The sequence below is a fragment of the Hylaeus volcanicus genome, chromosome 1 (assembly GCF_026283585.1).
Source record: "Hylaeus volcanicus isolate JK05 chromosome 1, UHH_iyHylVolc1.0_haploid, whole genome shotgun sequence".
NCBI lineage: Eukaryota > Metazoa > Arthropoda > Insecta > Hymenoptera > Colletidae > Hylaeus > Hylaeus volcanicus.
Window position 1 is genome coordinate 9,814,866 of NC_071976.1, and position 24,816 is coordinate 9,839,681.

Consider the following 24,816-nt stretch of genomic DNA (forward strand, 5'->3'; position numbering starts at 1 on the left):
TTCCTTGAAATTCGCTTCTTGAAAGCGTGTATTGAAAATCGTATGGCGACTTACAAAAGTGAATTGTATCACAATTATTACAAACGTAATTGTAAATATTGATGCAATTCGATTTTATGTACAAATAAATTCAATGTTAATTATTGGCCTTGAAAGGATGTGAAATTTTGTTTGACGTAAGGACTATTGTAATAGACGAAGGAAAAATAATTTATTGCCTTGTCATGTTTGGGTATATGATTTTGGAGTTCTTCAAAAAATATTATATAGTCTTAAACGCAAAAAAAAAAATGAATGGTAGCATAGTGATGATAGCATAAAATATACAAAAATGTTGAAACGACAAGAAAAACTTAAAAGTAAATTATTTGGTCAATGTGAAAGAAATTAAATTTCATGTGAAATAAGGCTTTGTTAATTCCTGAAAATTGATGAAGTATATTTTTTTTCATCACTCTATGAAGAGCGTGTACTACTTGAATTCCCAATTCAACATTGAGAATGTCTACGCAGAATAAAATTTAAAATTGCCCGTGAAGTCGTTTGAGAGAAGAGAAAAATGACTCACGAGGCGACCCTTGATGACTTCCCTGATACCAGACACCAGCTCCCCTACGTATTCCTCTTCTCGTGGCCGAGATACCATTTGCAGGATACCTCCGCTGCCCAAAGGACGGAAACTGAGTTTATTGGGCGGTGGCAGTGAGGCCTGCTCTTGGGAGTCGGGCAACTGAGACCCAAGTGGATAATTCCCCGGGATCTGCTCGGACGGCGGGCTTTGCAGCGTATACTTATTAAACGTGACACTCTTCGAGAGCTTCGAGTGCCGCGCGGCGTAACCTTCTATAGTTGGAGCCCTCATCAACTTCCTCAGTTCGGCAGTGGCAGCCTCGCGATCCAGAGTGCTCGTCGACGTCTCGGAACTACCCGTTCTGCTGCTGGCCGACAGGTTCTTCAGGATGCTCTTCAAGTTCCGCCTTTCCAGAGTCTCGTTCTCCGGAGACAGCTGATCCATTGGCGACGAGGAAGATCGACGACTCTGGAAGAATTGGTATCGCGGTGCAATAGAAGAAGAAGAAGTTTAATTTATGATTTCAACTTGTTTCGAGCGGGCTTTCAGGTTTCAAGTGGATTTTCAGAGGCTTCGGAAGGAGGATACTTGGAGGAAAAGGAAATTTTTGTTCTCGAGATGTTTGAAGCTTTGTAATGCAAGTTTTTAGCTTGTTGAATTTTTAGGAAGGTGGTTTCCTCGAAAGAAAACTTTTGCTCCCAAAATATATAAAGCTATGTAATTCAAGTTTTCAACTTTTCTCAAGCAGATTACTTTTGGATTTTAAATAAATATTGAAGTTTTAAGAAGGTGGTCCTTGAAAGTGTCGAAGAAGAATTAATGTCTACATCTAATATTATAGGAATGCATTGAACTTGGTACTTGTAGGCCTAATTTCCCTCAGTATCGTGCTCTCCATTATGAAGAACACTGATGTAGATGAAAATTCGATCCATTTTGTACCCCACGAAACCAATCAACTTCCCCCTCAAACATTTCAAAACATTCCTTATCAATAATTAACTGAGTGACTCGTCCCAAATTCTCCCCAATCTTCACCCTTCCAAACAATCACATTCACCTCACTAAATCGTAAGACCATTTTCCCTAAGAATAGCGTCGTCTACCCCAAAAACATAAATCTAGCAAAAAATCTCTTTATAGATCACTGGTACTCGTCACCACTAAGGAAAGAGCGGGAATTTTGTATGTTTATAAAGTGAACAAAATACCCCGGGAGTTCTGCCCTATAAAGGGTTATATAGCCCATCGAAACCATCCACTTTCCACCTTCAAACATCCTACAACATTCCTTGCCAACAATTAACCGAATGACTCCTCAAAAATTCCCCCGAATTTCTCCACCCTTCCGAATAATTACCCCGACATCAAATCCTCTCCGAAGTGTTGGCAACTCGCCGTCCCCGCTGAAAACTCGGACAAAACTCCGTCAGCTCACGTACCTGGTTCAGTTTCTTCAATTTCCTGGCGTACTCGATGGCGCTGGCTTCCGAGTGACTTCTCGTCAAGTTCCCGTCGAACTCGAGCTCGGTGTTTTCGCCGCAGTCGAGGCTCGAACTTCGCACGGCCCTCTCGAGTTCCGCCAACTTCTGCCTCTCGTTGAGTATCTTGAGCTTCTTGACGAACGGCAGACCGCAGTATTCCGGCGATAGATCGTCCACGGACGCGTACATCTTCGTTTGTTGTCTGAGGTGCACCAGACTTTGCCTTATTTGCATCCGTCTGCTAGGAGGACTCCTTTGGGGTGAATTCTCTTTATTCGTCAACGACGCGTCTTTGAGCATTGCCCAGGGTTTCTTCACGTTGGTACCATTGATGTTCTCCGTGGAGGTCGTTGGTGGCTTCGTAGGTTGATCGAGGCTCACCTGAGTCGCACAAATACAGATACAGAATAAACATATTTATCTTAACGAATCTTTATCACGTAAAAACTATATTAATAATGATATCTGCGATTGCGGCATGGAATCTGAAACAATACACCATGTATTAGGTTGTCCCAAAAGTTTTTTTCGCTTTATTAATAAGTAATACTGTTACAACATGAATATATATGAAATTAGATTGTCTATTTCTATGAACACGACCATATAAAATAATTGAGTGCAACTCGCGAAAGAAACTTTCGGGACAACCTAATACTTTTCGAGTGTGGTTTATATAACGTACAAAGAACTTGAGAAATTCAATCCGATCTGAAATAGATTCAGTAAGGGAAAATACTTCCGATTTGCTGAGAATGAATAACGCGATAAATAAAAATATTTAACTACTTTAATAGGATTTTTATATTAGGGGAAAAACATACAAAGATATTGCGGCTCCAAAATTGACCGCAATACAAAGTAAGTTAGAGATACGATTAGTATTAAAAACGCCAAAGTAGATTAAGAAAAAGGACTGCTGAGATAAGCAATTCTAACAGTATTAATTTTAATAAAGAGTCTTTGATAAGAAAATTTATATATATTTTAACATTTAATGTACCCCGAGAGAAAGTTATATTATATTATATTATTTTATAGCAAACCGTTTTTTATAATCTGTTATAGATAAATGGACGACTAAGAAAAAGTATTAGGGACGTTTGTAAGAACATGCAAGAAGATTTTTCGGTGCAATAACTAATTTAAAAAAATAGTTAGGCACTTTAATAAACAAAAGCATCATACAATCCTTACCTGAGTCGACGGTTGCTTCGGTGGCAGTTTCAGAGTCGGTTTTGGCGACTGTTCCTTGACCTCTTCCGGTATGACGTTCTTGGGAAGCAGAGGTTCCTTCGTGAGCGCTTCTTTATCAGCCTGAGCCTCTTGCTCATTCTTGGCCTTCAACAATAGTATTCTCTGTAGGAAGGGCAGGTTCGGATTGGTCGGATTCTGAGCGTCCGGAAGCGTTGGTTGGGGTTCAGGGACGTGAACAGGAGTTTCCATCAGGTTGCGTCGTTCCTCGCGCTCCTCCTTCTCCTTGAGCAGTCTCAGCCTGGCGAGCAGAGGCAGACCTGCTCCCAATGGCGACACAGGTGGTTCCTGGATGTTCGAAGCTGAAGGTTCTTGGCTGTCGTCGACTTTCTGCTGTCTCTTCAGTGTGGGCGCCTTTGGTGTCAGTGGTTGCAACTCGAGACTCTCCTCCGGCCTGGTGTTCCGTCTGCTTTTCCTCAATACGTTCTTCAGACCTTTCACGTCGCTCTTCAGCTTGTCCACGATCCTCTTCCCAGTGCTGTTGTCCGAGGAATCGTGACCAGGGGATGTTGGCTGTCGAGACGCTCTCGCGACCTTCTGCGCCTCCATCAGGCGCTTCCTGCCGAGGTTCTGGAGGATCTCCTGCGCTTCAGGGTAGTCCTTCATCGCTGCCAGGACGTCTTCTCGCGAGAGGCTGAATAGCTCAGAGTAACCTACCGAACGGACGTCGGCTGTGCGTCTGTAATTTACAGACATGGCATTGATGGTTCATATTCATGATGGAATCTATCGGAGGAAGTAAATAATTTATAATTTAATTATATTGACGTCTCGAAGTTTATTTCATTTTTTCTACGATAAACACCTGTTGTGAACACTCTATTGTGACGAGTGACGAGAGGGTCTCTGCTTTAGAATTTTCGAGTGAAATATGTGTAGATCAATTTTTAATGACTGAGAACAGTGAAAGGTGAATATTTGTTTTTGTTGAATAAATGGAGGACATTCGTTGGAAATAAATATTTAACTAGAAGGATTTTATGTATATGTATAATATATAATTTTCAACGAATTTGTTGTGATTCTAAGGTATAAAGTTTCAGCACAAAGTAAAGCCGAGTACGGAACGACCTTTTGGCATGTTATTTCAAAAATGAGTTTCACGGTCATTAGGGAGGAAACAAGGACTAAGTGCACTACGTTCGAGGTAGATGCACCAGGGCGTGCAAGGATGAAGTGCCCTATATGCTTAAGGCACATTTGCGACTAACGTACGTAACTTCAGATTGTGTATAGTTCCTGGTCTGTTGCACTTTCTATTTCCAATAAATAAGGAGTTGTAATGATCGTTTCTTAATCTTCTCGTAGCCAAAGCGTGTTAATGAGTACGTGAAATGAGAAACATTTTAAATTAAATAGACATGAAAGGTCTAGCAAATTTAATTTAATCAAGGAAATTTCTTCAATTATCGTTATTACTGTTTATTTACTGGACAACTTACATGTTTGGAAGTTCTGGAAAGTTAGATAATTAATCGATAATTTCTTAAACAACATTGTCTATGATGTTTGTATATTAGTGCAAATTGGTTGTGAATGTTAAAGTTGATGTTATTAAAAATTATCGAATGGATTGTATACTGTATATTATATACGTATGTTAAAATACACGTACGTATTACATATGTATATTACTTGTCATATTTAGAAAGTATATAAAAATATACACAACTTTTACAAATAATAACAGATTAATTTTTGGTAAAAATGTTTGTAAAGTATAAAGTAGCTAAATTTTACAACATTGGTATCTAAGAATGGTAGACAGGACTTTTTCCTAGTCGCGAATTGGATCGTTAATATTCGAAACAACGATGGGCTTCGCTAATTATTCCATTGTAGTTACAGGCTAACTTTGCTCTACTTTAAATTCGTTATACTATTAGCTATTGCAATTGAATTAAGCCACTCGACTACGGTACAAAGTTTAAGGAAGTTCCTTCTCAGTTCATGACCCTTTACCAAAGAGGATTACTCGCAGATTGAAACATTAAGACAGGCAATGGTCTTGCGAGTTAATATTTTAAAACTCTTTTTAAGTAATTTATCGATGCCACACGAAATAAGATTGTGAGCTTAAATTATAACAATCTTGCAGATAGAAGGCAAGAAGGAAACGATTATATTTATTGCGAATCTTTAAACTGCAAATATTTATGTATCGATGACAGGTGTAAATATGTAAAAATACATCAAATATAAATAATAAAATATACATCATAATATTTAGAAGACAAAGTATACTTCAGATTGTACTTATTACTGATCCTTAAACTGCAAATATTTATGTATTAATGACAGATGTAAATATGTAAAAATACATCAAATATAAATAATAAAATATAGATCATAATATTTAGAAGACAAAGTATAATTCAGATTGTATTTATTGCGAATCTTTAAATTGCAAATATTTATGTATTAATGACAGATGTAAATATGTAAAAATACATCAAATATAAATAATAAAATATAGATCATAATATTTAGAAGACAAAGTATACTTCAGATTGTACTTATTACTGATCCTTAAACTGCAAATATTTATGTATTAATGACAGATGTAAATATGTAAAAATACATAAAATATAAATAGTAAAATATAGATCATAATATTTAGAAGATAAAGTACGCTTTAATTCGAGTTTCTGTTGTCGCATCAGTGTCAATAAAAATAAGAATTTGCATAAACATCCGCAGTCTATTGATCTTTCCCTGAACCAATAATTCAAGCAGGAAATTCCCTGTAGTCCTCGATACAATAACCAAATCTGAAATGGAAAACAATGCGCAAAATACATCGTGTCCGGAGGCAGAAAACGGCGAACAGGAAACTGGGGCGAGTTATATGTATGTCAGGGTTACGGAACGAGAAAAGTGAAAAAGGACAAAGTTGAAAGGTGGTTTTATTGATTCTATTCTTTGACCATTGCCGAGTTTTCATCGCGGCAGTGTTTTTCAACTGTGCATTTCCGGGGGACTTTCCGCTGTTTCAATTCGCAAATCGCATAAAGCTACGAACCATGCATACGACGCATACGCGAAACTTTCGCTCCGTTAATTCACTAAAAAACAAAATAACGAGATGGAGAAACAAATTTTTTTTTTAAGCCTCTCACTCGTTCATACCTGCACACGCATTTTTTTTTCTCCTATGAAACACGTTGAAATTATTATATGAATTTAGAATTTCAGGTGATTACATCGAATAAATTTAACACGTTATTATCAGATAAAATTGTTTAAAATTTAGGTGGGCGATTCTAGAATTAGAAATAGGGCAACGAACAGTCACTTACTTATTTAACCCGTCCAGATTAAGTATTCCAATTTCCCCGAAGAAATCCCCGGCCTTCATGGTAGTTAAAACTCGGCCCGTTTCGCTGATTACTTCTAAAATTCCGTCTGCTATTATGAACATTTCCCTGGCTACTTCGCCCTTCCTGCATATCGAGTCGCCTGGCGTGAATATGTAAGCCTTCATCTTCAGGACAAGATCGTGCAGAAACTCCGGTTGACACTCCTGAAAAAAACACAGGCTTCCTTAAAGTACACATTGACACGATACGGTAATTGACACTTGGTTAAAACTTGCGAACGTCGCTACAAAGTTAAAATTTTCGTCTCGAGACTATTGGAGACGAGATAATTTAACATTTGTCGTAGTATTCAATTTTAACTTCGTCAACTTCACGAATTCTACCTTGATCTATTTTTATTATTGTTTCAAATTAATTTTTTTAGTTACTTAATGAAAAGTACCGTCACCAATTTCTGGGTGACGCGGCGTCCACTGCGCTAAAAGTGGATATTAAATATTCATGTCTTATCTAATAATTTGTTTTGATGGCATTGCAGAATAATTTGCGAAACATAAGCATTTAATAACACACGTGTTAGCTTCAGGACTTTCTCGCATTGAATTTTCCATTTTCTATCGCGCAACGATAAATTCTTCACCGATATCCTGCGAACGTACGCAGCCACCGCAACGTTTGTTTTTTCTCTCCGTCAGAATCAGATACGGAATTTTACAGGGCTGTTCCCGTGTATCAAAACATCAAACGCTCTCGACTATCGCGCGTACGGGATTTCATAATCGAGAGCATCTCGCAGCGTAAATACTCGATGGCTTTTTAAATCAACGTTACGCGTTTTTCTTTTTTTTGCAATCTAATTTCGTTTCCCGATGCACGACGAAGTTTGCATAAAAATATTTAAAGAATTTCATTTGGCCACTTTGACTTGTCAAAGAAAATAAAATGTTACGTGTAAAAATTAATTTCGTGACCTTTTGCATTTAATTGTTTATTTTATAATCGAGAGCACTTCGTAGAGAAAATGCTCGATGGCTTTTTCAATTCACGTTTCTGTTTTTTTTTTGGGGGGCAATCTAATTTCGATTTCCAAACGCGATGCACGATGAAGTTTGCAAGAAAATATTTAAAAAATTTTATTTGGCCACTTTGACTTGTCAAAGCAAAAAAAAAACAATGTGAAATTAGTAGAAATTAATTTGACACCTTTACATTTAATCAGTTATAACTCTAGATTACAGGAGCATGACTACAGCAACCACAGTTTTGTATTCAATTGAGAAAAGTGACTTTAATACGCGTAATTGATAAATATCTTTAAATAGGTGCAAATGAGACGTCCATATATATACTGTTAATAATATGGCTGGTGCTATACCTATGGTCCCACGGTGCAGTTTAAATAGAAAATATTTACTAGCCATTTGGTTACATCTTCTAACATTTTTTTCGGGTGTTTGTTCGATTCGCCTTGTTCGTACTCGAGGGGCAAGCCGATTTAATAACGCACTGAAACGCGGTCTGGACTCGAATATTAATTCGCTCGAGCGCCTGAGAAGAAAATTTTCCGTCGTGCACCTGTTTGCTCACTTAATACGGGCCGTGTGAAATATTAAAGGTGCGTTGAGATTTTTATGCGGCCCTTCCGACTTCCTACGTCTGGATTTTACATCGCGATCGAAACACGGCTCGAGTGCTGCGGAAACGCGTGACACGTTACACGGAAATGGGATCAAATATTGGTATTATTTTATGTTGTAATTGTTAACGCGTGCAAATATTACTGGACGTCTCAGAAACGGGAGATGGTTGATATCGAGAATATTTGGCAACCATGAAGCCAATGTCGATAGGGTTAGGATAGGACAGGGGTTGTCAGGCTCAGATATTAGGTGTAGAAATGAATTCTGAGCCTCTAAAAATAAACGTACCATTTATACTTCGGTTATCTACAGAATCTATTGAAATTTACTAGGATCAAACACCTCTGAGTGTAAAAAGAACGAATGAGGGATGATTGAATTTTTGCTAGCACTTCTTTCGAACTTTAATCATTTATGAATAATTCTAATTCAAGTACACGCGAGAACTACAAAACTGTATTTTAATAATCTGTTGGAAATGTTGGTCTTGGATGACCTAATCTTAAGTTATCGTGTTAATCATGGAAAAGAAAGAATAAATTTCACTATATCAATGAAAAAAATTACTAAAATAAATAAGAAAAGAATTGTATTCGTTAGTTTAACGTGTCTACTATTATGTATAAAAACAATGGCATTCCGCAATTGTTTGTTACGTAAAGTAAAAATTCTGAAGAAAGTCTTTTCCTCTCGCAGGCGTATGACAACAGTCCCTCGATTAATATAATAGTCTTAAAGAAATACGTTCGTTGTTCAAGCGACGACAGATTCCACGCGACAGAGTATTTTCACGCATATTAACTGATGTGATCCAGCACGTAAAGTGACTAAAATTAGCAGCCCTCTTATCGATTCTTCGATGACGACCTTGCGGTTTCTGGTCTCGTACACTATATTGAGACGAGGGTTTCTTAGGGCATATTAGCGGATGTCATCTTCAAAGGTAAACAGAGCCACGCACGTTCACGCTTGTTAAATATAAATAGTTATCGGAAAACGAGGCGTGACGTAATTCATTCAGACACGCAACCCTTCCGTTTCCCTGTCCTTTTTTTTCCCTAGACAATCGTTCTTCTTGGTCCTTTTTTCTTCTCTATTCACTAGCTCCTAGTCCCCCATTCATGGCTACGATCGATGAGATCTTTTACAGATTGTTCAATAAATTAATATACAGTGGGTGTAGAATGTATTCGTACACCCGATCAATTTCCCAAAAAACTTTTGTGTGAAATTGTAGTTTCTTAACTTTTTTTTTGTAATCAATGATATTTTACATATTCTCGGAAGTCTCTAAGATAGATATAGTCCAAACAATATTTACTAGTTAATATAATTTGTGAAATTAACAAAAGAATGCGAAAAGTGGGTAAAAGTATAGAAGCAATAATCGTATTTGTACGATTGTTATGACGAACCATTTACAGTAGAGTTTGTAATGTAAACACATTAATTTAATGCTCCGTATGAATTAGAAAACATCAAATTTCCAGGAAAGTACTTTTGAAAATGGCTGTAATAGAGGAATGGAAAAAGATCCCACTTATTATTAACTTCTAACTAATAATTTACTTAATTTAATGTTTAGAAGAATTATAAAATCAAAAGGAAATCCCACGAAGGAAGTGTTATATACTTATAAATTAATGTAAATTTCTTTTTTTCTTAATGAAGTTTCAAAAATTAAACAGTTGTGCGAATACTTATTGCTTTAATATTTCTATCGATTAATTGGTTTTTTTTTTTGTTAATTTCGTAACTTACATAAATAGCTATTTTTTTCTGTATTCTATCTATTCTAGAGATATCCGAGAATACGTAGAATGTCATTGTTTATAGAAAGTAAGTTAATAAATTACAATTTTACACAGTTTTTTTGGAAACTGATCGGTGTACGAATACTTTCTACACCCACTGTACGAATTCTATGCCAAGTCCGTATAGGAATTAATATATGTGGTTTTCAAATAATAAATTATAGACTATCCTCTCCCATTCTTCCAAGATATTCATCCCTGTTTGATCGACTGTTCCTTTACTTCGTGTGCTTGGAATCTACGTTTGCACCTTTCCTTTTATTCCTTTCCCAGTATCGCATTTATTTTCCGATGAAACTTTGAAACAGAAGTTCGATGCTTGTCGAAGCCTCGAGTAAATGATATATTAAGAGTATAAAATTTCGCGGTTCTCGTTTGGCTTCGGTTGTCGAGCGCGAAAGGCGAGGAAATCTCAAGTGGGATTGAGAACTGGACTTCTAATATTTCCTCCCTTTGGCACTTTTCTTGCGTCTGTCGAAGATGACGTGGGATCGCCTCAGGATAATGGAAATTCTTCGGATATTATTTCCACGATGATGCCTGGCTCTCTTCCCTCTGGAGCGGAGGGATTTCCGATCTCCTTTTCGAGGCTCTTGTCGCATCCATTCCACGGTTTCTCGACTGTACTCGTGATAAACGAGCGGTTTTGCGGCGAACATGCTCCTGGATTCGAAAAAATTGCCATCTGCAACGCCTAATGCAGTGGCGTCGCCCCGGGGGCGTTCCTATAAAAATCACCCTCTATAAAATGTTCGCGGAGTGTTTCAGAAAATTACTTTTTGTAGAAACATTTATCTTCTTTAATTAAACGAAGATATCGCCATCTGCTTCACAAGGAAAGGAAAGGAAGTATTCAACATAAACGAGGTATTCGTCTAGTACTTGCGTATGTTTTTAGTATTATTTCATTTGCAATGCTTTTATTAGTGTTATAACTATGCTTTTTTTTTGTACAATGCTGTTTGGTATAATTTCACCATTTAAACAGGTATTGATTGCGAAAAGTAGTTGTGTCATTAATTGATTAATTCAAACATTTATGTAGCTGGCATCTTGAAAAATTTAACGTAAATTTGCAATGAATGAGATATTCTTGAATCTAGTCACATTCTCAACCTATTTAATTACCAATAATTTATTTTTATTAAAAATAACTGATACAGTGAACTGTGCAAAGCAGTTAACCTTTATCCACTGAAATTACCACGTTTAATTGATTAATTAAAATACCCATATCCCTTACATTTCGAAGAATTTAATGTAAATTTGCAATAAATACGATATTTTTCGATCCAATAATTTTCTCAACCTGGTAATTGATCATTTCGACTCTAATTTCGTGTAACACTAGCATGGAGACTTTTTTTCTTTTTCAGTTTTTTGTGCGGACAAGCTTTCTGCAATTACACACGAAGTTTGAGTAGGAGTAGATCCTTCCAGTGGATAAATTCGATCACACGAAAATTAACTAGAGGCGCCACAAAGCAGACCCATTACCGGACTAGTTGCCCCGGAGTCGTCGCGGCCAGTCATCCTCGAACATGCTGAATTGAACTGGAATTACCATTAAGGTGATCGATAAGCTCTACGGATTGCGTGTATTTCAGCGACGATCTTATCTAGAGCGAAATGGACATCCCGGACAGATAAATGCATCAGAATGATGAGCGTCCTGAGAAATTGGTTTCTCAATTACAACTCAAGCTAACGTACAATATGTTGCATTTTGACGTATTTCCGTTTAATTGCGAGGATTAACGTGATTTCTGTTATGCGGTATTCTCTGCATTGTTGTTAGCAATACAGTTATTTATAATTTGGCATTTAGAAAATATCTTAGAATAGGATAAGTAGAGTTGAAATAATTTGGATTTAACTTTAAATTATGTTTCCTCGTGAAAAGTTACAATTTTTAATTTATTTTCCAAAGAAGACACTTAAAATCAGTCAATAAATAAAAGCTTCGAAAAATAAATTTGTATATAAACTTCGTAAAATATGTTTCTATCACCACAAAAAAATATCTAAAAATATTTATATTTTACAAGGATGCCCACACTAGAGATGAAAAATACCAATTATTTCCAGTTTATTGAGTTTTTTTCACGCATCCACCTTTATTCTTGCCTCCCTTTAAACACAATGGACAGTTCAATTGAAAAACGATGTTTTCATGATACAGTTGTCTGCGTATGTATTCAATTGCTTTGCGATCGAATATGAAACGTTAAAATTACGAGGGATATTAAACGTTAAAATTGGAGCCCAGTTGCGTATTATGCCTCGCTTGGTGAATAATACACGTTATCAAACGACGTTCCAAATTCGTACAACGGGGATAGGTATAAAAAAAACACGAAGGTTATTTCGTTCGGAATTAATTTCTGTTTTTGCGTTCGAGATGCATTCGGTTAACTTTCCGCCATGGAAGCCAACGAACGTTTATCAAAAGTTACAACTCGAGCGATATGACTAGGGATATCGCATTATAAATTGCCTACGAAAGTTAGGAATAGTGTGAAAGTGTCTATAGTTTTGTAAAAAATTTGGGTAGGGAATAGAAATATGTAATAGATAATAAATAAAGGAGTGTTAGGATGAACAATTGCGTGTGATTCAAGTAACAGATATGTGAAGATAATTGTGATATAAAAATGTAATCAATAAAAATTTTGTTGTAAAGTTTGGAAACCCTTAGTACAGTGGTATTAATTATTCTATACCAATTTATATCTCATTAAGAATTATTCCAAATCGCCTAATAAAAAATGAATTTTTGGTGGGACTCCAATGAGTACGTCTCTTTAGTTTTTGTAAATAATATAATACGATGTTATCCGTCACGTAGCGTATGTATCGACCCCTACGCATTGACAGTATAGTCATGAAAGGTGGAAAGAAGAATGAAGATAAGAAAAAGGAAAAGAGTAAAGCTAAGAGGCATGTCCTCATCGGGCAGAAATATCGTTCTTATTTCTTCTTCCTCTTCGTTTCTGTCTGCAACGGAACGAACCACTACATCATCGAAACGATTGCCGAGAGCTCACCGATGTATCTTTCATCAGAAGGCATGAAAGCTCTATTTATTAAACCCCTGCACCGACCAAACTGATTTTCCAGTCAATTTTCCACTGCGAAAGGAAATTATCTTAGACTCTTTCGACGATGTCCTTAGAAAAAATCGGTTTAGTATTATGAAAATTATGTTAATGCACCTTTGATGGGGATTGGGAGTAGCTTAAGTAAGGATTAGATTTAGATGATTTAGATGAATGAGAAGATGTAATGCTTCGAAGTTTTTCTATTATAAAAGAAAATTATTTTTCGGATGTAATTAAATTTTCCCGTATTAAGGAGAATAGTGAAAATTTAGTATGGGATGTCAGCCACGAATCGATAGTCTCGATGGAACTCCGTAGTGCTTTATATATGATTGTGTCTACGATTTTCGAGAGAAAACCGGGAATTCGCCAATAATTCGTGGAATCGTCGCAATGCACCCCAACGTTTTGATTAAAAATATTTTCCTTCGAATCGAATGTTAATATCGTCGTACGTCATCGTGCATTTTAAACATTATTTATTTCAGCGACCATGTGTCTGGATTTAGAACATTCCAGTCGAATCTCACTAGCCAGGTAACGTCGTCGATCAAAGTTATAGACAAAATATCAAGGTTTCATTAAATTTTCAAATATTAATAGAGGAAATGGTACAGAGCTGGTTCTATGAATTTTAATTTTTGAAGATGAAGGGGAGTATGTCCTAGATGTTATAAAATTCTGTACAAATCCTGAAACTATACCAAAACAATCATTAAAATTGATAGGGTCTTGTTACGAATATTTTTCATATTCACATTCATGTTCGTATTCATTATCATATTTTTCGGAACGTACTCTAAATGTTATAAAATAATCTAAATATCCTAAGACTACCTTCAAACAATTATCGAATAATCGAAAAAATAAAAAATACTTCTTAGACAAATCTTTATATTTCAACTTTGCTGCTTCCTTATCATAGGTAAATCACCGCATAATTCAGGATAGAAAAAACCGTAAATTACATAAAGTAGCGTATGTTTCCCTAGACTGCCTTAAAACAATTATCAACGTTGACGATCCTTCGTCGCGAATAATCGAAAAAAATAAAAAAATACTTCTCAGACAAATGTCTATATTTCAACTCTGCTCCTTCCTTATCATAGGTAAATCACCGCATAATTCAAGATAGAAAAAACCGTAAATTACATAAAGTAGCGTAAATTTCCCTAGACTGTCCTAAAACAATGATCAACGATGACGATCCTTCGTCGCGAATAATCGAAAAAATAAAAAATACTTCTCAGACAAACTTTTATAATTCGTCATAGCTCCTCATCATGTCAACAGATAATAACCGCGTTGCTCACCTGGAAGATGGTGACCTTCTTCAGCACCGAGAGATTCACGTGCAGCGCCAATTCCGTCTTCAGCTTGTCCGGAAGCAGACCCAGGGCCGTGTTAATGTCCCCGCCACCCTGTATCCGTCCCCTCGACCAGCTGTAGTCGTACCACCTCAGAACCCTTCTTTTCATCCCTCCCGGCACTTTGTGGTGTCTCATGTAGGTCTTGGCCCCGTCCAGCAGCCTCTCGAACTCCAGCCTGTTCGCGTTCCGGTTGGTGATGACGTTCCCGACCTGTCCGACGATCGTCGCGAATATGAAGACGCCGATCAGGTAGCTGACTATCGTGAAGACGTACCTGCGGATCAGGAAGCGAGAAAAAGAGCCGATCAGTCCAAGGAGGATGTGATCCCCTGTCCTCCGTTCATGGACGAGCGGCCCCCGCCGGAACCTTTCTCCTTTTTTTTTCCTCCCTTACTTGCCTCCTTCACTTTCTTTCGTACCGTTTTGCTCCCTCACGTTCGACCATCTTTCTTCCTTCCTTCCTCTTAACCCAAACGTGATTACTTACTTGCTCTACTTCACTCTCTCTTTCTCTCTCTCATCCCTCGATCGCGACACTCGGAACCCCCATCGCCCAGAAGAACGCACGGGAAAAGATACGAGGAAGACCCGTTGCGCAATTTATACGAGCGACGATTTCGAGACGCGTATCCGGGTGCTGCTTTACGATTTTCATGATTTTTCCGATCGATTTTCACTGGATTTAGCTTTTCGAACGGGAGCTTCGTCTCATGGAATTTTTACAGACAAGATAAATGGGATATTGGAATTCTTCCAAAATATCTTGCGCTTGCTAAGGTTTTCTTTTAAAAAATGTGACGGATATTTATCGACGGTCATAGAACGTGAATAGAACTTTGGTGGAACGTGGCGTTCTTCCAATTGGAAATTTCTAGTCTGACTTGTTTTATAAAGATGTTGTTTTATTATTCTTTAAGAGCATTGTAGGAATGCAGAGGTTGAAACAAAGACGCTTGTATTTTGCACTCGAAATAGAAGCTCTTTGAATAATTTTATATGTATATGTAATGTTACATACATGTTATTTTATATATATATATATATATATATATTTTATATATGTAACATTGTATGATATCGATGGGAACCATAAAAAGCAATACATAAATTATCCAGACATTTGTTCGTCTTCCAGCCAGGAGGAAAATTCGCCTCGTTAACTTTCAAGTCAAATTCCATTCCCAGATAATTTGTCAAATCGCCGTCGACACGAATAACGCCTGGACTTTCGTGAAATTATATCACGACGAGATGGGAATATTTTGGGAAAAATACGAGCTCGCACCTGAGGCGTTTTCGATACATCGAAACGTCATTCCCGAACGGGATTTGATAGCAGTTCTATTCTCGTTCTTTGTATTGGAATCTCGATATTCTTGCCATCGCCTCTTGTTAACGTACATTTTTCTGAGCGATTTCTTCCCCACCCACGTTCCTCCATCCTTCTTCTTTCATTTCGATCATCGTAACTACTCGTACATCACCTCCACGCGTGCACCCACACGCGCACACACACGCGGAATGCACGCCAATACCGCACAGTCGTTCACACACACAGAAATATACGTGTAACAGACAAAGGCACAGGCTCCTGGGTCTTTTTATCAAATTTCCTTGAGCATCGTTCGTTCTTCAGCGAAAATTCTCATTCGTCCAATTTCCATTTTCTCCTTTCGCTACAGAATTCTCATACTTTCGGCGACCTGGAGTGGATCTCGCAGTCTTTCCTACTGTATTGTTAATATTTTACAGCGCAGAACAAAATTACAACCCACCCAACGTTTCTGTTTATATTTAAAAATATATAATGCACCGAAAAGGTATGTTTACTTCTAGGTTCTTTGCAATAATTTTATAAAAGCAAGTGACGCTTAAATAAGAATTATTTTGAATAATAATCTGCTGTGCACAATGTGCAAACTGAAAACATAAAAATTAAGCAAGTCGTACATTGTAACTGATATTTAGTATGTTCCCCTTCAGCTTGAATAATGGCTTATAGCCTTCTTGGCACAGATTCTATCAGTTTCTGGCTTTCATGTTTTTGGCTGTTCTTCTAGAGTCACTCGTAGTAAATCAGTTCTGCTAGGTATCTTTCTTTTTCCCACTTCCATGTCTAACAGATGCCATCATTTTTGGGGATATTGTACTGTGACCATTTCCTCGCTTTTTTTTTTAGAGGTGTGCTTCTCCATTATGCTTCAGTTTGATAGACTCACGTGTGCCTATGACCGTAATTTATTTTTAATTTGAAGGTGATTAAACTTAACTTTCCAAGGGACGATTTTTAAATATTGAATTTTTCTTGCGACAGATATTTTTTATAACTTATTTTATTCAAAGTACACAAGTACGTACTGCCTCACTTTAATATCGTATATATAATATATATAGATTTTTAATTCTAAAAGATATTGAACCGTTAATTATTTTCAATTTATAAAACAACATAATGGGCCTTTGTGCATCGATTTCAAAACAGAACGATCTCTACTCGCGTGAAATCGATTGTCAGCTGGGTACAGCTTCGAGTGGCCATCTTTGGCGGGCAGTCTTCGGTAACAAATTACAGAAGTAGAGTGTCGAGCAAACTATCTTCGAAAATCCCGAGTCTCGCCTCGGGGGTTTAAGGTCAGCTGCAAACGAGGAAATTCGATTTGCGATTCGTAGGACGTACTTCCAAGCTAACGGCAGATTAAATTTTACCCGTTCTTGATCGAGATTCCTGACCTGTCGATCGTATTTCTCGTAGTGTATACAACCCTCCTCGAATCCCCCGCAACTCCGCAGCCATTTGCTTTATAGGGGCTATTCTGCTCTAACTATCTAGGGTACATACGCAATTTCGTATAATTTTATACGCGTCTTGTTAAATTATATAAATCTGCTTCCACGCGGAAATATTTCATTATTTATTTTATTTGACCTATTTTAATTATTTGAAAAATGTAGGAAAGGAACCCTCGAAAGCGATTCTGATTGTTCGCCGAGCTGCTTGCTCTAGATCTCGAACACAAACGTAACTTCAGCTTCAAATTAAAGAATTGAAGTCGTTAACGAATTCATTAACGCTGAGAGATGTTTAGACAGGATTCGAGTACCTGTATTTGCTTAACAAAAGTCGGTTTTCCAGTGTTCTCTACGGGTTCGATTCTCAGAGTATTCACAAGAAAAATTTCGTAAGGGAGGATTCGCTTTAAGTCTTCACCGAGAAGATAGGAGATAAAGAAATCGATCGATTCATATCCTGCGAGTAATGACTATACCGTTCCTTCGAAAGTTCTTCTCCAAGCTTTTACCTCGTTCCCTTCTTTTTACGATTCCAACATTTAATCCATCATGGTGACTCATCTACGTCGCGTTACGGTGTCGTGGAAACTATGCGCATTTCAAAACTTTAATTTACTGGCGCGAAAAAAAAATTATTGACTGGATTACTTGTGGCAAAGTGAAAGAGATGTGACGTTAAATATAGTGCAGTTGTCGATCGTTTCTCGAATTCATGTGCTTCAACCGACTATTCTGAGCTATTCATTTTATTTATTAATTTCGGGTACCTTTGCAATTTTATAGAATGAGAACTTGCACTCTGTTGACCAATAAAATATTTCATTCTTTTTAATAACGCATCATTTGGTTCTAAAACAAAATTCATTACTTTCTTTTGACCAATTATTTATACTTATACTTATGAAAATTGTTACAGTTTGGCAAACCATAAATAAATACATCCACAAAACTTTTAAATTAGTTCAACACAAAGTAAACGTCTAACCAATTATTTATAATTTAAATTCTTGTAGTATGGCGAACCATAAATAAATAAAACTGTAGTATTAAACTGAATCGTCCAATTGTTTTCTAAAAACAAGACTTTTCAGTGTCATCCAATTTTTGGGGGTTGAAAACTGGAGAGAACCCTTAAGTTTCATCGAGTACAACTATGCATCTCTGGTCATTAAGCGGTCGAGTCGTTAGGCGTGCTGCCAGAACGCGGAGAGCTGGAAATATCCGCCGGGTCAGCTCCGATGCCACCGAAATGGAATGTATTTCGTTTTTCTATGCGTCACGCTTCCACCCTTGGAATATCTTAATGACGAGAGCCATCGATCCGTCGTGGCGTGTTGGAAAAATCTATTTGCGGTGGAAGACGTCCTTGCGATGGCTTTAAAATCATTTTGTGAAAGTATTTTACAGAAAATATCCTCTATGCAGAGTTGAAAATTTATGGTATATTTTATAATATTTACGTTTGCAATTGATATTCGATTTCAAATCATTTTAAAGAAAATAATTCCTACGAGGAGTCAACAATTTTTTATTTACTCTTTGTTTGTACAACAAACAGAGAACTTGACATACACTTCTGAATTTTGGTATGTTCATTTGTAGATGCATACGCAAGATTTTCTAAAATCTTCCATTGGGCAAGGTACAACATTGATAATTTATTTTTCTAAATATATATTTTGCTAGAAACAAATATTCATCAATCTATCTACAATTTGGTAGAAATATTGCCAAGCATTTAAGCAACGAGAACATCAACAAAAACTCTATTTTTCAACCCAGAAGAGAAGACCACCCCCTTAACGAAACATTCAAATAGAATTCCACTACTGGAAGAGATTCGTTCCATTTAAAAATCACAGGATGGTTGAAACAATTGAAAAACAAGTGTACCCACGGTAAATATCCGCGAGACGATCAAGGAATTTTTTCCTGGAGAACGTTTGTTTCCCAAGAAGACAACGACGCAACGGTTTGAAAAGAGGAAACAATATTAGCGTGCCTTTTGTGAAGGAACGTCCGCGTGTTATTCGGTGGATCCGTCCCGACCGACGGAGAAATTAAAGCGGAAGACTCGACGGATCGCCGTCGTAACTTCTTATTCCCATTCAATTAAAATCGCAATTCAAAGCTGGCCTTGACCGAGGGCCTCGGGCGTTTCGTTCGGTATCTTCAATATTTTAATCAAAGCAATTTCCCTGACTTCGTTCCGTTGAAATTATTTCGCCGAGTACCGCAGCAGGAGAGCCTCGAAACTAAGAAATATCTCGAGAAGTCTTTCGCGTTCCGTGTTGTTGAGCAGCTGGATTTAAATCCTCGAGAGTTCGGCCTCTTTCAGGCACCGGGTAGCTATACTCTTTGTCGGCTCCCTCCTTCTTCGCGGTTCTTGTGAATTCAATCATCCTAGGGAGACATTGTCGAGGTTCTAGTTGAACTAGGATTATTTGAATGTTTTATTTGTACGAATAAAATTGCAATTAGCAGGTTTGGGAAAGTGGTAACCCCTTGTTGGTGGAGCTATACAATATTAATACAGGGTGTGTCACCCAAAAACAGAACACTTAAATATCTTCCTCGGATTTGAAGATACGTAAAAGAGTTTGCAAAAGAATTTGAAGAGTATCATCGACCAAACTTGAACAAATTGCAATTAGCAGGTTTGGGGGAGTGGCAACACCTTGTTGGTCAAGGGATTCTCTAGTGGAGCTATAGGATATTAATATACAGGGTGTGTCACCTAAAACAGAACACTTAAATATCTGCCTTGGATTTGAAGATACATAAAAGAGTTTGCAAAAGATTCGAAGACTATCAACGACCAAACTTGATGGAAGAAAAGCTTTTGTTAAAGGGTCACGTTTTTCGAAGCTATCAAGGTCGTTGATATAATTTTTAAATGGAACTATGTATTTTTTTATTTAATATTATGAAAGCGTTGATCGAGGCAAATTCAACGATGCATGACACAAGTATTTTGTATACATTAAAGTAATTATAATCATTAAAGTGTTATCACGCTGACAGGGCAAGCGTTTTTCAGCTTCATACGTTCGTTTTTCGGCCGACCCTCTTAAGGTCAACCAAGTAACCGATCGAACACACGGTGGACCGCGCAATTGTTCATATACGATGGCCCGGCGGTATTAGAAAGCTGGTATCGCGTTTTCTGCTCGCTCGACCCCCTATATTCCCGTGGAAAATATAACCGAGCAGCCAAATATCTCCTGGCGTGTTACTAATTTGGTATCGACGCTGAAATATGCGCTCGAAACCAAAGAATTCTGCGACTCCGTTGGAAATTAGGGGAAATTATGCGAGTCTCGACGTCGAGCATAGTTGAGAACTCAATTAATTCTTTCAGGGGTTGGAAAGTTATACAGGGTGGTTGGCCATACTTGCCAGAAATTCTGACGACGACATCGTCGTGTCTAAATCAATATTTAAGTTTAAAAATGGTGTCTTGAATTTTTGGGTATGTTTGTAAATGTTTTTCTAAAAGAGATTTGAAATTATGAATGATATGGAATATATCATATTTAAATATTGGCAGAAGATATGATACATAGGCTTGAAAATTCAAAGCTATAGAAATTAGAATGTCAACTGATTTTAATTGTTTAAAAAATTGCAACTGCAACAAGCAATTGCACTTATGTACCCATTCCATGGTGTCTTAAATTCTTACGTGCGCTTACAAATGGTTTTTCTAAAAAGGATTGGGTATATTGTTCATTAATGAATTACAAATAAAGCAGATATAATACATAGGCTAGAAAATTTAAATCTATAAAAATTATAATATCAACTCATTTCAATTTAAAAAAAAAAAAAAAGCAACTGCAACAAGTAACTGCACTGTTACACACGAATAACATCGAACATATTTCCCTGCATGAATTTGTTATATCTACGAGGGACCTGCAGTTTGCCCAAGTTTCTAATTTCACCCGGTACGTTATATACATTTCGTACAACATCGTAGCACACTTCACACACACAAAAGGTGAACAGTACAACCGAAGCGTTCCAACATTTACGGCAAGTGTCCCACCTATGCACTTTATGAGCACCGACAGAAAGGATGGTGGACGACGTCGAGTATCAGCCACTGGTATGAAAGACTCTCCGAGGAGAAACGAGTGGATCGTGAAATTTTTATGACGCTTCCATCCGAGTTCCTACCATCGAATGAAATTATGACCCGCGGAACTTCGGTGTTTAATTTTAATTGAAACGCGGACAATTCCCCCTAGAGCTGGCGAACGTAATCGCGAAAAGTTTGGAAACTTTAACTCTACCGTCGGGGATTTGAATGCTGTCGCGCTCTGGGCGACAGATCGAGTTCGTTAGACGGTCACTTGTAACATCGCCAATCGACAATTACTGGGAAGAATGGAATCGATGGGATGGCCACTGATTCCTCGCTTCGAGTCTGCGAATTAATTGAAACGGGGGAAAACGAACTTTGGGGGTGACTTGGAAACCCTTTCACGTGCCCAAGTCCTTACTTTTTGTTATATTGCAATATTTAATAATTTCTTGGATTTTTGTCGAGCATGTTTGTCGCGTTAAGAAGATTTATAGAATTTCGTTTTCGATGCAGCAGTAAAATAATTTCTTTAATCATTAATTGTGTACTTGAACTTCAGTGTTCTTTAATTAGTAGTAATAATAGCGAGATCCAAGTTTCTCAAATTATTTAGTTCACTGTAATCAGCGCACTGCGAAGTTTTGTACATTTATTGGAAATTTGAATATCCAAGAAACTGTAAAGTGCAGAGAATATGTAAAAATATCAAGAAATATCAAAAGTAAAATTTATATTATAATAATTACAGAGTGAAATGAATTCCTATTTGGGTACAATTTTTGTAGGTACATTTGCAAACACTTGCAAAGTGCTTAAAACTCTACCAACTGCATCAAATAGATTCATTATCAGAAATTACAGAGAATTGCAAATTCTAAGATCAGTGCACTTAATAAATGCTAAAATATTGTTGATCCAGTATACATACGAAGCGAACGTATGCAAATCGACGATTTCTTGTTCGCTTCGCGTAATCTCTTGTAGAATTTTAATACTCCCCCGTCCAATTTTGCAATCTGGTTGGTGAAATTGATGTTCGGTCGAATTTTATGGAGCGGAAAATTTATGTAATTGGAAACGGGACGTCTCGATACGCAGCGTTGCCAAATGTCGAGCCTCTTTGAAACGTTCAGTCGAACATTGAAATAGGATTCGCGCGGAAATGTCAATCTGCCCCTTGACTCGATTAAATTTTACATCGCTGCCGTTATCGCGGACTCCTGTAAAGCAATGAACGTTATTTAAATCTCCTGCCCCCGCTGCGTAATGGCTTAATTTGAGACCGGAAACGGTTAAATGGGGCTGTTACCGAACCGCGTGAAATGAAATTTCAGGCTAAAAATTGTTCCCTCGTTCCTGTTAACTCGCCCAGCCCTGAAACTTCAACAGCTATGGACGTATGTTTCCCCGACATAGTTGGAAATAAAACGATAAATGTATAAGGTATAGTAGTGATCATGAAAATTGCACTCATTTGTTACTGTGAGGGTTGGTAATTAATTGAATGTGAAAGAAGAGAAATAATTTCTATGGGTAGCAATTGCCAAGTATATTTATAATCTGTTACTAAAACAATGATAATAAATTTATTGGTTACTGAATTTCATATATGTAGATGAATTGTAACGACCATCAGGTTGAAACTAAGTTCATCTACTTATATATTCATTTGTTATATAGATCAGCTTGAGAACTTAGAAGGTTGGTAATTGAACGTAAGAAAATTACGAATAAATATTTGCACTTAAATTACAGTTACAAGTCGTTGAATAAAAGTGCACAGAATTCATTTCCGAACGTAATAAACAATAATGCTAGAATTCTAATGGAATTCCATCGTCGGCCAAAAGTGGACATTCGAAAAGGTTGAATGGAGGTTTTTTGGTTTGATTAAAAACGGAGCGAATAATATTGACGAAAATATTTTTAACGAAATTACAGTTATGAGTGACGAAATATAAAGGCACAGAATTAATTTTAATAAATGATCCAAATACACCATCTAATCGAATTCCATCGTCGAGCAAAATTGGTCGATCGAAAACGTTGAATGAACTATTGTTTGGTTTCATTAAACGATATTAATATTCGAGGAAGTATCCCAGCCGGCAATCTTTCACTGGAAGTTGGTTCAATTCGGGAAACGAATTACCAATGTCAGGCTCTATCTAGCCGTCGAATTTTCCCCGTGGAGTTTCCATCCATCCTCCGCGACTGCGAGCCGACGAAAGATAAAGTTAACGATGTCAAAGATTCCCGGTATCGACGACCACCAGGAAAGCTCGCCAGTAAATTACCCGTATCGGAACTGTACGGGTTTATTTCATTCGGAATTGAGTGGCAATTCAAGTCGAGTTAAAGGTATTAGCGCTGGCGAGTAACGCAATACCGTCGAATTTTTATTAACGGGACCCTCTGCTTCTTATTCCTTCGCTCTCCAATTGATTTTCAGCTGTGATATCTCCATTTTCTTTTCGCCGATGATTGGCCGCTCTTTTGCTTCGATTCAGATAAAAGAATGTCTATTTCATATATATTACTGGTTAAGTTTATATTAGAACGTGACGTCGAATTTTCTAGTTCAAGAGCGAACTATCACTTTAATCATTGCAGGTAAATTTTGATAAATTAGTAGATTTTGGTAGATTAGAATTCCAGTGGACTTGAGTAAAAAGCGAAACACACTGAAGTAAATATCGTTTCTTGGCGGAAGAGGTTTGGAAAACACCGATCCAGTAAAAGATGGACCTCCCCCGTTTGTAATACACTATCTCGAGCGAAGAAAAAGGGCTTCGATTCGCGACAATGCCCCCCTTGGTGGACTTAGCACGGTCGATTGAAGAATGAATGAAAATTCCACGGAACAGAGAGAAGGCTTTCCTGCGGGCTGCTTTGGCCCCTGCTACGTGATAGAATATCTACCGAGGTATTATTCAAATTAGGATGAACTGACAGTCCTCGACCACGGCCGCGGAACGTTTGCAACAGGGCTGGGCCGGAATTCCAAATGCCATCGATAAAGGACGAGGTTCAGCCACGTTCCGACAAGAACATTCCCCTCGTTTTCGACACGCGTTTGCGAGACCTCGTCTGTCCGCTAGCCTAAATTCTGTGAACCGTAATCCACCACTTCGGCCAATCTCTTAAAGGCTTTCAGACATATTGAGATTCGAGCGGGGAAATTAAAACGGGACATTCGAGCGAACGATCGCGTTCGATCCGCGAAGTAAAGGAGAGGTTCGGAGGTATCTGCTAATTAAAATTGTAATTTGAAAGGTACGGTGTCCTGGATAATGTTCGTTCCTTGAAGGTTGAAACGTGAGGTTCGAATGAGTAATGACGTTCGATGGAAGCTATCCAAAAATTAAAAGCTTTATTTAAA

General features: G+C 37.4%; 1 protein-coding gene across 10 annotated transcripts in view; it reads right to left on the minus strand.

Moving 5' to 3' along the window:
- Positions 1 to 24,816, minus strand: part of LOC128884605 (uncharacterized) — a 142,671-nt gene that overhangs the window by 5,445 nt on the left and 112,410 nt on the right. For all 10 annotated transcript variants that reach the window (XM_054138110.1, XM_054138094.1, XM_054138101.1 and 7 more), the window contains 5 exons: positions 14,498 to 14,828; positions 6,609 to 6,832; positions 3,253 to 3,988; positions 2,014 to 2,436; positions 569 to 1,039 (listed from right to left, as the gene is read on the minus strand). In XM_054138110.1, the coding sequence (XP_053994085.1) occupies positions 569 to 1,039; positions 2,014 to 2,436; positions 3,253 to 3,988; positions 6,609 to 6,832; positions 14,498 to 14,828 (2,185 nt within the window). The remainder of the gene's footprint in view (positions 1 to 568; positions 1,040 to 2,013; positions 2,437 to 3,252; positions 3,989 to 6,608; positions 6,833 to 14,497; positions 14,829 to 24,816) is intronic.